At 44.6% G+C, this 15,960-nt stretch overlaps 1 protein-coding gene across 1 annotated transcript in view; it reads left to right on the top strand.

Moving 5' to 3' along the window:
• The window catches only part of LOC139578900 (catenin alpha-2-like), a 707,491-nt gene that overhangs the window by 640,616 nt on the left and 50,915 nt on the right, over nucleotides 1-15,960 (top strand). The window contains exons 10-12 of the mRNA XM_071407028.1: nucleotides 131-223; nucleotides 3,722-3,878; nucleotides 5,368-5,568. Coding sequence (XP_071263129.1) covers nucleotides 131-223; nucleotides 3,722-3,878; nucleotides 5,368-5,568 — 451 coding nt within the window. The remainder of the gene's footprint in view (nucleotides 1-130; nucleotides 224-3,721; nucleotides 3,879-5,367; nucleotides 5,569-15,960) is intronic.

Raw genomic sequence — 15,960 nt, 5'->3', positions numbered from 1 at the left:
GAAGTTTTGATATTTGTCTGCTATTCATTTGCTATTGTTTATTAAAATGACCAGAATGGTGTAGGTGCAGGTATTAGACTCTTAGTTGTTCAAAAGTAGCTAAGTCTTTGTGTCTTCTCCCTTGTTATAGGTGGCTAACCTGGCCTGCTCCATCTCCAACAACGAGGAGGGTGTGAAGCTGGTTCGCATGGCTGCCACCCAGATCGACAGCCTCTGCCCACAGGTAAGCAGCACCTCACTGTGCTGTGTGTGTCGTAGATCCTGTTCAGTAGAGAGAGAAAAAAACAACATTTTGAAACATAGTGAAAAAGGGGAGGGTAACTACCTTGACTTTTTCCCTGAACCAATTGTTGTTTTCCGTTGCAAAATGTGATTGTGATGCTACGCCCTACTGAACATGACCCCGGTAATAACACCAGCCATTGGAGGTACCCGGTTGAGGTGTTTTACATTCATTTGAGAGTTTTTTAAACACACTGTGTTGTTTGGTTGCCATTCCATTGGAAGGAGAGTGCATTGGGAAGTGCCATTGAATTGAGAATAAGTATATATTATTAAATATCTCTCCGAATAACTATACTCTAAAACCAACTTTTTTAACAATGATAAAAGAAAACCCACACAGTGCTGGGACATGGTGAGCGAGACGGAGTAGTAAAACTTGAGTACGAATGTGAATCAGTGGAATGTATAAACTTTGCCGGAGGGCAACTTTGTATTGGGCACAGGCAGCGTTCCTCATCTTAGTACTGTGTGTGTCTGTGTGGGTAACAAGAAAGAGAAAGGGAACACACAAAGAGAGAGAGGGCAGAGAGAGAGAGAGAGGGGGGCAGAGAGAGAGAGAGGGGGGCAGAGAGAGAGAGGGGGGCAGAGAGAGAGAGAGGGGGGCAGAGAGAGAGAGAGAGAGGGGGGCAGAGAGAGAGGGGGGGGCAGAGAGAGAGAGGGGGGGCAGAGAGAGAGAGAGGGGGGCAGAGAGAGAGAGAGGGGGGCAGAGAGAGAGTGACTGGGAGGGAGAGGGAAAAAGATAGAGAGGACAGAAAGAGGGGAGCACAGAAAGAGAGGAGAAGTGAGAGAGGGAGCGCAGAGAGAAAGAGAAGGAGAGAGGGAAGGGTATAGGAGAAAGATACAGATGGGAGCTCTAGCCTCCCGGAGCAGTCTTCCTCTGGATGTCTGGCAGAGGAATAGGTGGGAATCGATAGGTTGTTTCCAAGGGTTGGGGCATTTTCACAGGGGACCCTGTGCTCACTAACGGAAGTGAAGAAAGGAGAGGAAGGAGGGATTAACGGAAGGGGCAGTTCTTAACATTCAAGGTGCACGACTCTCGAAGACTCACACCGGGCCCACAGTACACCCACAGAGAGTCACTTTTTAATAAACTGACCTCCACTGAGTCAAGGCTAGTATTAGACAACTTTGGAAGGGGATTGCAATTTTTAAGTTCCCAGCTGTCGCTTTTGCTTGGCAACGGCTCAACATAGAAAAAGCGCTAAGCAATAGAGGGAAGAGGGATAAGTGACACAAAGAAAGAAAAGAGAAAGAAAGGTGGGGGCAAAATAGATGGCTATTTGGACATTTTGAAAAAGCCCTGTCGAAGGCCAAAGAGGCCGACACGTGAGCTTGAATAAAAAATAGTGATACTAGCAAGACTAGTGTGTGAGTTTGTCTTTTCTTTAGAGTAATCACATTATTCCCACGTGCATACAATGAGGTGACTCAGATGTGTGTGTGCTTATTGGAATTTTGTGTTTTGACAGGAGGTCGGTTTGAGAGGGGGGTTAAAGACAAAAGAAAACGGGGATTAGAACAAAAAACGGAGGGTTATGTAAGATGAGTGTGAGCGACCCCGGTGTATTACATGACTGTCTTTACTTGATTCCAGGCATCATTAGTGGCTGTCAAACCTTGAACCACGATCAGACTCTTTGGCAGAGTCTCTTTAAGGCTTAATGGAGCTAAAAGGAGAAACTGTAAATGCAAAAAGTAATTCAAGTGTTTGTTAACTTTTAGATGTATTTTTAAATGTATGTTTTTTCCTGATTTAAACAGGTATAACAGACATTTTAGTTGTTTTCTGATATAAACAGAAGTTAAATGGTAGAAAGATGCATGGAACATAGTGAGAAGGCCGGTAGGTCCAGGATTCAATCCCACACAGGCAGGGATTGCATATGTGCTCAACGTACCTCAGCAAAGACTTAAAATATATATATTTTTTCTCCTTATTTTCCTAGCTTTAAACAAGCTAATGGACTTGTAAAAAAAAACGTTCTGGATGAATCGACAGCACCAAATGTAAGTAGAAAATAAGGGAAAACTATCAGAGCCTGCTGAGTGGCGCAGCAGTCTAAGGCACTGCATCGAGTGCTAGCGGCGTTACTACAGATTCGGGTTCATTCCCGGGCTGTGCCACAACCGGCTGTGGCCGGGAGTCCCATAGGATGGTGCATATTGGCCCAGCGTCGTCTGGGTTAGGGGAGGGTTTGGCCAGGGGGGGGCTTTACTTGGCTCATCGCGCCACAGCACCTCCTTGTGTTGGGCCAGGTGCCTGCAGGCTGACTCCGGTCGCCAGTTGAACGGCGTTTCCTCCGACACATTGGTGCGGGTGGGTGTTAAGGAGCGCGGTTAGGCGGGTCATGTTTCGGGGAATGCATGACTCCCCCTTTGCCTCTCCCGAGCCCTTTGGCAGCCATGAGACAAGATTGAAATCGGGGAGAAAAAGGGGGGTAGAATTGTGGGGGCGGTGGGGGAAATTTTGGTTGTCTCACCTTAAGATGGCTGCTCTGGATAAGGGCATCTGCTAAATTACTGAAATATACAAAATAAAAATATATTTTCTTGATTGGTTAAGTCATACAAGCCTACAGCAGTAATGGCACCCTGCCTATTGCTTTACCATTTGTTGTTGAATAAATATGAATATATTAACTGGATATTATCCATGTAATGGACACATGCAGGACTGAAACATTGTCTATCTGTTAGATCATTAGTTCTCATTCCTGGGAACAGTTTTCCAAACGATCCTGCTGTTCAATCTGCTGGAAATGTACCCAGAGAACCCCCTCCCTTAAAGGGATAGTTCACCCAACACAAAATGACATACCCAAAACCAAAGTCTTACCTTGTCTGTAGACTATAGACTGCACAATGGCTAATGACATTAATGTCATTTTCAATTTGGGTGAACTATCCCTTTAATGTTCTTAAGGAAATTGACTGCAGAAAGGGATCTAGACTGTGCTATAGCCTACTGTACCGCTGATGCGGTCCATTTCACACCCTCTACTCTATCTAGCGGGTGTACCAATGCTCATGCAAGGCTTCTTACTTATTTAATTAGTCTTAATGTATATAGCAAGGAAGTTCATCATTGAAGTACAGTCGTGGTCATGGCTAGTCATGCAGAGTTTCCTTAGAAGTCACATCAGTCTTTTAGTCTAGGTCAGGGGTTTGAAGTCAGAAGTCTTGGAAAGCCACCCGGTTATAATCCAGCCCAGCAACAACATAAGAAAACACATGATTCCACTTAACATGGTCTTCAGTCTGGAAAGGAGAACGATTATATGAGTATCTTCATTAGATGTGTTAGTGCTGGGCTAGAATAAAACCCTGCATGGCCTGTATTGTAAGCACTCCAGGACTGGATTTGGAGATCCCCTTGACTTGGTGGTCCTACACACACAAACACCTTTTCTCTCAACCTTCACTCTCTACCCCCCAGGTGATCAACGCGGCCCTCACCCTGGCTGCTCGGCCCCAGAGCAAGGTTGCCCAGGACAACATGGATGTGTTCAAGGACCAATGGGAGAAGCAGGTGCGCATCCTCACTGAGGCCGTCGATGATATCACTTCCGTGGATGACTTCCTGTCCGTGTCAGGTATGGAATCGGGATATTATTGACAACGTTGTACACAGTTAAAATTAAGTGCTTTTTAACACTAATACTAGTTGCAACTGAGCTCCCACCAACAAGAGGAGGCTGGTGGGAGGAGCTATAGGAAGACGGGCAGATTGTAATGGCTGGAATGGAATAAATGGAATGGTATCAAACATATGGAAACCACATTTGACTGTTCCAATAATTCCATTCCAGCCGTAACAATTAGCCGTCCTCCTATAGCTTCTCCCACCAGCTTCCACTGCCACCAACATATCGTCTCTCGGATTCTAACTGTTTATTGTATAACAGTTCTTGACACCTGGGGACGTACAGTATGTATCAAATGTCTCAGAGTAGGAGTGCTGATTAAGAATCACTTTTACCTTTTTCGTTTCAAATGAAAAAGATTACATGGACGGGGGGGCCTGATCCTGGGTCAGCGCTCCTCCTCTGAGACGCTTGATACATACAGCCCGAGATAAAGTAGACTCAGTGTGTTTGTGCAATGTATAGGTAAGTACGGTGTTTTTCCACTGAAAGACGCATTTCTCCGACATCGTTTCTGCTTCCATTTAGAGAAAGGAGAAAGCTTTCTTGTAGATACCTATATGGCTTCTAATGATGATGACTGTGATATATTTAATACAGATGACCATGATAATTAAGTGATTTAGTCATTAGGAAATACAACGGTCGAACAGAATATTCTCTCCTTTTACGGGATTTAAGCTTTGTAGGCCATAATGGGTAAGTGCCTATTGACGCAGTTCCAGGACAAAAAACATGCTTTCTCGAGTGAGTGAGTGAGTTAGTGAGTGAGTTCGTTAGTTAGTTAGTTCGTTCCATTTGGGATGCATGCTTAGTCCTTTCATCTGAACAACACCCTCGTGGCGGTGGGGTCACCCACTCGCTGTGTTCCTCTGATGGAGCTTGTTAATAATGCTACAGTAGTCTGGGTCACAGAGGTGACAAAGATAGGTTGGTTCAAAAAGATTCGCTTTTCAAAAGAGGACACAAACACACACATGCGAGCATGCACACACACTTGTAAGCACATACACACATGGGCATACACGTTCACACACAGTGTAGGTCACCGTTATGGGAGCATTGTTTCCAAAACTCGGTCCATGGAACTCCAAGGGGTGCAGTTTTTGGGTTTTGCCCCAATAATCGACTAATAATCCAGCTTTGATCATTTGAATCAGCTGTGTAGCGTTAGGGGAAAAAACTAAAACGTGCACCACTTGAGGACCGAGTTTGGGAAACTCTGTGGTAGAATCTTTTGAAAGACTACCACCTCATTCTGCAACTGTCTATAATGTCAATTAATGAACGGGTTAGAATGATTGTGCAATGAGTTTTAGGGATATCTGGGCTTTCTCTTTTTTATCAAACAGCAGTTGTCCCTCAAGTTACTAAGCTATGCCATGAAGCATGTTTGTGCCTAATGAACACCATGCCTCCCTTTATCTCTACCCCACAGAAAACCACATTCTGGAGGACGTGAACAAGTGCGTGATCGCCCTGCAAGAGGGTGACGTGGACACCCTGGACCGCACGGCGGGCGCCATCAGGGGCCGGGCGGCCCGCGTCGTTCACATCATCAACGCGGAGATGGAGAACTACGAGCCAGGCGTTTACACCGAGCGCGTTCTGGAGTCTATCAAGCTGCTGTCTGAGACCGGTGAGTTGGTCGTAATGTACACGCACGCACACACACACGCACGCACGCACGCACGCACGCACGCACGCACGCACACACACACACACACACACACACACACACACACACACACACACACACACACACACACACACACACACACACACACACACACACACACACACACACACACACACACACACACACACACTAGTGGTGGCTCCTCAGAGGAGGATCCTCCTCAGTGAATTTCATCTCAATTAAAATTGTAAAACATTTAAAAAGCTATCATTTTTAGATAGAACTGTAGTAAATATATTCACGTCCCGAAATAATTGATTAAAACACACTGTTTCGCAATGAAGGTCTAAAGTAACCTCAAGAGCACTCTGTAGGGTAGCACCATGGTGTAGCCGGAGGACAGCTACAGTAGCTTCCGTCCTCTTCTTGGTACAGTGACTTCAATTCAAAACCTAGGAGGCTCTTGGTTCTCACCTCCTTCCATAGACTTACACAGTAATTATGACACTTTCCGGAGGACGTCCTCCAACCTATCAGAACTCTTGCGGCATGAACTGACATGTTGTCCACCTAATCAAAGGATCAGAGAATAAATCTAGTACAGAAAGCATACGCTACAGATAGCTAGCACTGCAGTGTATAAAATGTGGTGAGTAGTTGACTACTAGAGAGAGAAAGACAATAGTTGAACAGTTTTCAACAAATTAATTTCTTCAAAAATGAAGGAGAAGAGAGAGAGAGAGAGATTTCGTCACTTTTTTTTCACTTACTTAGCTAGCAAATGCAGCTAGCTAGTTTAGTCACTCAACACCCGACTCAAACAGAGGTATGCTATGTTAGCTAGGTGGCTATGACTATCCAACACAGCACTGGAACTCTTCCAAGTTCAGGTAAGCTTTTGGTTTTATGAATTTATTGCCACCGGGGCCTCCGGTGTAACTGCTTACTAACTATATACACTGTAACGTTACTGCATGATTGTAGCAGGTTTACTAACACATTAGTTATATTAGTTATGTTGACTAAGACGTTACTTTAGCTAATATGGGGACAAGTATGTAGGCTGTGTGTTGCGGTTTGGCTTGGAAAGGTTTTTTCGCCTGGTCACATACAGCTCTATGCCATGTTGTTCATTGAAGTCCACAAGCAAAGGGAAAAGGTGAGAGGAGGAGAGTGCATAGAGGTGAGAAGGAATACAACTTGGCTGCTATGAAAGTGAACTGTGTTTATGCGTGATCAGGGGTGTATTCATTCTGCCGATTCTGTTGAAAAACGTTTCTTAAACGGAAGCAAACGAAACAGGGATAAAAATACCAGAATTAGTCCAATAGAAACTCTTGTTTGCAACTGTTGGACTAATCATTACACCCTAGATAAGCTAGATGCAGCCAAGAGTGCGCAAGGCGGTATTGAACGTGTCACTGTCTGTCCATGTGTAGTTGCCTAAATCTATCAATGTTAGATTGAACTGGGTGAATGGAATATGAATGACAGTCATCCAACATACTGAAATAGAAATAACGCCATGCTCATGGAAAAAAAGAAGAGTAGGGCTGTCCCCGACTAAAAAAAATCTTGGTCAACGGAGAGTCGTCTGTTCTTTCGACCAATCGATTGGTCTACATTTTGTAAGTGTATTTTTCCATATATAGACACACCCTATGTTTGAATAAACTCAACTATAGGTAGGCTACTGAGCTTGTCTGATGCTTTAATCAAAATTCTATCTAAATGAAAATGTAACAAATCTAGAAGTAACATCTATTGTCATTGCCGATATGTAAAAATAGCCTACATGAAGCCAACAAATAAAAACATTGCAGCCTGCAGGTAGAAAATATCCTGAGAAACATAAATATATTTCAAGTCACATTGGCTATGCATGGCCTGTCTGCAAGGAACTTGAAACATTGTATCAACTATTAACTCAGTACGGGCCAAAGCTGGATGCTAGCAAACTTGCAACATTCTATAAAATATTCTGGGCCCTCAGAGTTTCCAGCACCAGTGAGCTCTGGAGAGACAGACACAGCTGTGGGCTATTTGCGCAAGTAATCAGGTAGGCCTTTTTTTATGATGTTTCCACCGGCTCAGAGCTTGAAATATCTTCCCCCCTTTGATGCTGAGTTGTTATCGAAAGGGAGAGAGCTAGAAATATTTTTCAAATAGGCCACGTCGAGGAACTATTGTCATTCTCATTGGATGTCAAAATAGACTTTGTATACTTGTTGTTTGAGGCAAAGAGAAAATTACTTTGAGAAGCTCCACAGGGATGGTGAGTTAAGACAATCGGAAATAGTATCAGATCCCCAAATGGGCACATTTATAAGCCTACATTTGCACGCAGGCCAGGTAGCCTAAGCCTACTTCTATGCGTAATCAGGTGTGTGTCCTTACTCAAGATTGACAGGAGCGCTCCAAACAAAATGGAATGAAATAAATCAAGACTTGTTAAGGCTAGGTTATGCGCTCTGCAAACAACGTGTCCACTCCTACAATGACAAGGGTAAGAGTGTAATAATGATATATTGATTGCATTAAACAGAAATGATCGGAAAACATTGGAGATAAGAAATTATGGTAGTTAACGGTAAAGGTACTACTGGTGATACTGGTGTGCCATCCCCGCAATGGATTCTCTCCACTGAGACAGGCGTGAATCAGACAGGTGGAAAAAAAAAGTGGCCTAAATGTTTTAAAATATACTGAGACAGGCGTGAATCAGACAGGCGGAAAAAAAAAGTGGCCTAAATGTTTTAAAATATATTTGCCCCTGCTCAACTAAAAAAATCTCAGTCGACCAACAGCCTATCGACCAAACAATCGTCCAGTCGACTAAATGGGGTCAGCCCTTTTGAAGAGGAATGAAAAAGGTACTCGTAGACACCATGGAAACATGGGCTAGGACTAAGCCAGCCAATCAAACTGTTTAATACAGTTTTTCATACACAGCAGGACTGATACTGGCCTACACTCACAGCTATAGATGTTTTGTGTCTAGTTGATTGATGCCGTGTAAAAAATGGGAACATACAGTATATATCCTATATTCTCTTTTCTTTATGTATTTTCCCTCATATGTACATTCTGCTCTGTACAACGCTGTCATCAAGGCAGAGGGTGCCTACTTTGAAGAATATTCAATATAAAAATATATTTTGATTTGTTTAACACTTTTTTGGTTACTACAGTACATGATTCTACATGTGTTATTTCATAGTTTTGATGTCATCACTATTATTCTACAATGTGGAAAATATAAAAAAATAAAGAAAAACCCTTCAGTGAGTAGGTGTGTCCAAACTTTTGACTGGTACTGTACGTTCTGCTGAAATGTAGGGAGGGGAGGAAGAGAAGGAGAAAGGGAGAGGATGGAGAGAGGGGAGAGGAGGATGAAGAGAGGGGAGAGGTGGATGGGGAGAGGGAGAGGAGGGAGATAAGAGAATGGGGAGAGGACGATGAAGAGAGGGGAGAGGAGGATGGAGAGAGGGCAGAGGTGGATGGGGAGAGGGAGAGGAGGGAGAGAAGAGAATGGGGAGAGGACGATGAAGAGAGGGGAGAGGAGGGTGGAGAGAAGGATAGAGAGAGGGGGATAGATACAGTTCACCAGGGATCAATAGAGGTGCTTTATGGTGCAGATCAGATGCGCATGGCGGCTTTTAACAAACACCACCGCCACTAAAACACAAGGAGGGGAGGAACAAGCAACAAAACAGCTCTCCATCAAAGAGAAATATAGTTAAGACGAATAAGACCCCGGTCAGAGTCAGTCTCAACCCCCCCCCTCGCCTTCTACATTTCAATTAGCAGCATCAATCGAGCATGTAACCGCAACCAAACCCCATGAAGGTTAATGTGCGACACGTCTCCTCCTTTGACTGAGCGGGCGTTAGCTAGCTAACGGGTTTGAACAGTTCAAAACTCGACATTACCATGTTTTTTTCCCTTGCTCTTTTTTTCTCTTCCTGAAAAAAAAGGAGCGAGGCAGGCAGTTTATATTCATTTCACTGAGGGCAGGAGGGGGACAGGGAAAGAGTGGCTCCGACACGAGTGTGGTTTGACTCTCATTAGCCTGTAATAACCTCTGATAAGGGGAGAACACATCTTTATGAATTCATATCATTATTCATCCACTGTCTTTTTTTAGGCAGCCCCCAAAGTGACTTTGTGGGGCATGGTGGTACAGTATAGTATCTCCCAGACAGGTACGAATCCTGTTGGCCGGAGATGTGACCATGTGCTCTTCACTGTACTGAACTTTACTGTACTACTTTACTTACTGTACTGTACTACTTTACTTACTGTACTGTACTACTTTACTTACTGTACTGTACTACTTTACTTACTGTACTATACTACTTTACTTACTGTACTATACTACTTTACTTACTGTACTGTACTACTTTACTTACTGTACTATACAACTTTACTTACTGTACTGTACTACTTTACTTACTGTACTGTACTACTTTACTTACTGTACTGCATTACTTTACTTACTGTGCTGTACTGTACTACTTCACTTACTGTACTGTACTACTTTACTTACTGCACTGTAATACTTTACTTACTGTAATGTACTGTACTGTACTGTACTACTTTACTTACTCTATTGTACTACTTTACTTACTTACGTACTTACTGTATTACATTACTTAGTGTACTGTACTACTTTACTGCACTGTACTACTTTACTTACTGTACTGTACTACTTTACTTACTGTACTGTACTACTTTACTTACTGTACTGTACAACTTTACTTACTGTACTGTACTACTTTACTTACTGTACTGTACTACTTTACTTGAATGCAATGTCTTGATTTATGCATCAATAACCATGATTCATATATTTTTGCAATGTGATGCTTATACACTGATACAAGGCTCTACTGTGCAGTACTGTACTGTTCTGTTGTCACGTCCTGACCATAGAGAGTCCTTATTGTCTATGGTGGAGTAGGTCAGGGCGTGACTGGGGGGTTTTCTAGTTGTTATTTTCTATGTGGGGTTCTAGTTTAGTTTTTCTGTGTTGGTGTTTGGTATGATTCCCAATTAGAGGCAGCTGGCTATCGTTGTCTCTAATTGGGGATCATATTTAAGTAGCATTTTTGCCACCTGTGTTTTATGGGATACTGTTTGAGTAAGTGCACGTAGCAACCTCTGTAGTCACGTTTTGTTGTTTGTTTTGTTCTTGTTTTATTGTTTTGTGCGTTTCACTAAATAAAGATGTGGAACCCAGACCACGCTGCACGTTGGTCCCGAGTATGCTTCAAATGATCGTGACATCTGATGTAGTGTCGATGGATTCAACATGGACGATTCATTTGAATCTAGTCAACACCGTGGAGTTAACTGAGAATGTCTTGAAATGATTAGAATAAACATTCACAAACTCAGTTTCCAGTTGAACTGAGTTGACATAAAACTGACACCAACCAACCCTGGTCTAGTGAATTTGCCACCTATCAACAGTTCCATAGTCACATTCATAAGGTAGGCCCAATGGCCTGGCTTCCTGGACAAAGATTAAGCCTAGTCCTGGATTAAGTGGTACTTTCAATTGTGACTCTCCATAGACCATGATTTCTATTCCAGGACTAGGCTTAATCTTTGTCCAGGAAGCCAGGCCATAGATTCCTCTGTTCTGTGTGTGTAAACAACAGGGCTAGCCTAGCCTAGCACAGCTGGCCCGATGGCACCGCGTGCGACTTGTTTAACGCTTGTTTATGACTCATCGCCTCTGCGGCGAGAGGCACTCGAGTAACGCTGATTGTCTCTTTCATTATCCCGGCAGAGGGGAAATAACCAGAGCAACAATGGATTTCCCACCCTGGTAAATGACTTGTAATGGGAAAGATGGAGGAGACGAACGATGGAGGGATGGGGCTGCCAGGGTGAGGAAGGATGAATGGGGTCAGGTTTGATACATCTCTAGGGGTGGACTAGCCCTGTGCTACCGCACTGATCTCATGAGCTTGCATAAATAGTGAAACATATTTATGTAACCTCGCAAGATCAGTGTGCTAGTACGAGGCTAGGGTCGGACCACCGATAATACCTTCCTCCTACATCTATTTGTTTACTCTTATTTGTAGCCTTTTCTTCATCTTTTTACTTTCAAGGCTAAGAATAAATCAATGTTGACCCGCTATCCTTAAAAGTGCATAAGTGTAAGCACGCTAATTGCACAGTTGCTACTCTGCAGTGTATCGTGATTTAATCAATCCGGGCTTAGCACGTTGACTCAAACTATTTGTGTTCATTTCCTGATTTCAAAGGATCTCACTCCCTGTCTAAAAACATACAAGGAAATAGAACCCGCCACATATGGAGTCGTCAAGCTTTGGGCCACTAACTGAAAGTAGCAAGATCCCCGAGCCGGCAAGGCGAAGAAATATGCCGTTCTGCCCTTGAGCAAGGCAGTTAACCCCCAACAACAACTGCTCTCTGCCCCCGCACCTCTCTGATTCAGAGGGGTTGGGTTAAATGCTGAAGACATATTTCGGTTGAATACATTCAGTTGCGCAACTGACCAGGTATCCCCTTTCCCCTGTTCCACTGCAACACCAGGAATGCATCCCAAATAGTAACATGTTCCTATGAAGTGCATTACTTTTGACAAAGTAGTTCGTTATGAAGTGAATGGGGACGTAAAAGCTATTTGGGACGCAAGCCTGCTGTCATTGGAAGGCCCGGTCCACCTGACTGTACACGTCCACTGCAGTGTGTGACTTCAACATGGAGGGAACACACAGACACGGCAACAGACTAATCTCACCTTTAGGTGCCACTGTGGCATGTTTTGGCCTGGGGCCTGCTCTGTCAGAGGCTAAATTGGTGCCTCCTGAAAGCTGGCGGAGAGATAGTGAGACGTGGAGGTGGAGGGGGGGGGGGGGGGAGCAAAACAGATGACAATTGGATGAGAGGAGAGAGAGAGAGGAGAGGGTGGAGTCAGTGGCGGAGGTGTGAACAGGTGGTGTCCTGGACTGCTATTGCCTGTGTAAACTGCAGCCAGGACTCTGGGGTGTGCTGTAGGACTGCCATCTAGTTAGAGTGTCCATCAGAGAGGCATGCGCAAGCGTGTGTGTGTGTTTATGTGAGTGAGTGTGTGTGTGTGTGTGCATGTGTATTTGTATTCGTGCAAGCCTATTAATGTGTGCTCACCACTCAACGCCAGACTATGTCACTCACCCCCACCCCCCTCTTCCTTAACAATGAACCCAGTCAGATGTATTGCTTGGGGTAGGTAGTACAGACAGTTGGGCTGGGCACACAGTCCATTCCAGATAAATCCTCGTCCTCGACTAAAATCCACTTTTTATGGTGAATCTCCAAAGAACAATTTCCAGGACTAGGCTTAATCTTTGTCCAGGAAGCCAGGCCATAGATTCCTCTGTTCTGTGTGTGTAAACAACAGGGCAATCCTAGCCTAGCACAGCTGGCACCGATGGCACCATGTGTGACTTGTTTAATGCTTGTTTGTGACTTATTGCCTCGGCGGCGAGAGGCACTCGTAACGCTGATTGTCTCTTTCATTATCCCGGCAGAGGGGAAATAACCAGAGCAACAATGGATTTCCCACCCTGGTAAATGACTTGTAATGAGAAAGATGGAGGAGAGGAACGATGGAGGGATGGGGCTGCCAGGGTGAGGAAGGATGAATGGGGTCAGGTTTGATACATCTCTAGGGGTGGACTAGCCCTGTGCTACCGCACTGATCTCATGAGCTTGCATAAATAGTGAAACATATTTATACAGTCGTGGCCAAAAGTTTTGAGAATAACACAAATATTAATTTTCACAAAGTCTGCTGCCTCAGTTTGTATGATGGAAATTTGCATATACTCCAGAATGTTATGAAGAGTGATCAGATGAATTGCAATTAATTGCATGGCAAAAAGTCCCTCTTTGCCATGCAAATTAACTGAATCCCCCAAAAACATTTCCACTGCATTTCAGCCCTGCCACAAAAGGACCAGCTGACGTCATGTCAGTGATTCTCTCGTTAACAGAGGTGTGAGTGGTGACGAGGACAAGGCTGGAGATCACTCTGTCATGCTGATTGAGTTCGAATAACAGACTGGAAGCTTCAAAAGGAGGGTGGTGCTTGGAATCATTGTTCTTCCTCTGTCAATCATGGTTACCTGCAAGGAAACACGTGCCGTCATCATTGCTTTGCACAAAAGGGCTTCACAGGCAACGATATTGCTGCCAGTAAGATTGCACCTAAATCAACCATTTATTGGATCATCAAGAACTTCAAGGAGAGCGGTTCAATTGTTGTGAAGAAGGCTTCAGGGCGCCCAAGAAAGTCCAGCAAGCGCCAGGACCGGCTCCTAAAGTTGATTCAACTGCGGGATTGGGGCACCACCAGTACAGAGCTTGCTCAGGAATGGCAGCAGGCAGGTGTGAGTGCATCTGCACGCACAGTGAGGCGAAGACCTTTGTAGTGGCAGCAAAGTAGCCACTTCTCTCCAAGAAAAATAACAGGAACAGACTGATATTCTGCAAAAGGTACAGGGATTGGACTGCTGAGGACTGGGGTAAAGTCATTTTCTCTGATGAATCCCCTTTCCGATTGTTTGGGGCATCCGGGAAAAAGCTTATCCGGAGAAGACAAGGTGAGCTCTACCATCAGTCCTGTGTCATGCCAACAGTAAAGCATCCTGAGACTATTCATGTGTGGGGTTGCTTCTCAGCCAATGGAGTGGGCTCACTCACAATTTTGCCTAAGAACACACCCATGAATAAAGAATGGTACCAACACTTCCTCCGAGAGCAACTTCTCCCAACCATCCAGGAACAGTTTGGTGACGAACAATGCCTTTTCCAGCATGATGGAGCACCTTGCCATAAGGCAAAAGTGATAACTAAGTGGCTCTGGGAACAAAACATCAATATTTTGGGTCCATGGCCAGGAAACTCCCCAGACCTTAATCCCATTGAGAACTTGTGGTCAATCCTCAAGAGGCGTGTGGACAAACAAAAACCCACAAATTCTGACAAACTCCAAGCATTGATTATGCAGGAATGGGCTGCCATCAGTCAGGATGTGGCCCAGAAGTTAATTGGCAGTATGCCAGGGCAGATTGCAGAGGTCTTGAAAAAGAATGGTCAACACTGCAAATATTGACTCTTTGCATCAAATTCATGTAATTGTCAATAAAGGCCTTTGACACTTATGAAATGCTTGTTATTATACTTCAGTATTCCATAGTAACATCTGACCAAAATATCTAATGAAACTGAAGAAGCAAACTTTGTGGAAATTAATATTTGTGTCATTCTCAAAACTTTTGGCCACGACTGTAAAACCTCGCAAGATCAGTGTGCTAGTACGAGGCTAGGGTTGGACCACAGATAATACCTTCCGCCTACATCTATTCTTCCAGCTACATCTAAAATGGACTAATCTCCACTGTAGGTGGCACTGTGGCCTGTTTTGGCCTGGGGCCTGCTCTGTCAGAGGCTAAATTGGTGCCTCCTGAAAGCTGGCGGAGAGATAGTGAGACGTAGAGGTGGAGGGGGAAAAGAAAAACTGATGAAAAATGGAGGAGAGAGAGAGAGAGAGGAGAGGGTAGAGTCAGTGGCAGAGGACTGAACAGGTGGCGTCCTGGACTGCTGTTGCAATTTATGTAAACTAAAGCCAGGTGTGTGTGTCTGTGTGTGTGTCTGTGTGTGTGTGCCTGCGTATGTGTGTGTGTTCGTGTGGTGTGTGTCTTTGTTGTAGGACTACCAGCTAGTTAGTGTGTCCATCAGCTTCTGACCTGCCTGGCTGAGATCCTCCAGAGAGGAAGCCAAGTCTAGATGTGTCTGCGTGCGTCTGCATATTCATGCTTGCCTGTGCGCCGCCTTGCGTATGTGTTTGTGTGTGTCTTTGTGCCTATGCATCTCTGTGCGCTATTAACTCAATGCTAGAAGCTGTCACTCACCTCCCCTGTGACAGGCGTCAAATGGTCAAGCTGTCTAACCCGCTCTGCTCATCACAAGTGTCTCACCTTTGACCCCTGTTACTTATTGGCCCTTTGTCTTCCTCAACAGTGAACCCAGTTATATTCATAGTTTGGGGTAGTACAGGCAGTCGGGCTGGGCACACGCACGCACGCACGCACGCACGCACGCACGCACGCACGCACGCACGCACGCACGCACGCACACACACACACACACACACACACACACACACACACACACACACACACACACAAGCAGACTGCTCAACTCCGTTAAGCTGAGCCATAGCTTCCTGACAGACATTCTACTTTACACACAGACCTGGGGATTGAGGCTTGTCCTTGAAGGAGGGGGGGTTAAATCAATAGCCTCATGGGAAAGGGGTTATCTCTCTCTCGCTCTCTTGCCCTCTCCTCTTTCCTATCTTTCTGTCTG

Source organism: Salvelinus alpinus, chromosome 6 (assembly GCF_045679555.1).
Source record: "Salvelinus alpinus chromosome 6, SLU_Salpinus.1, whole genome shotgun sequence".
NCBI lineage: Eukaryota > Metazoa > Chordata > Actinopteri > Salmoniformes > Salmonidae > Salvelinus > Salvelinus alpinus.
This window is presented reverse-complemented; position numbering and strand designations above follow the sequence as displayed.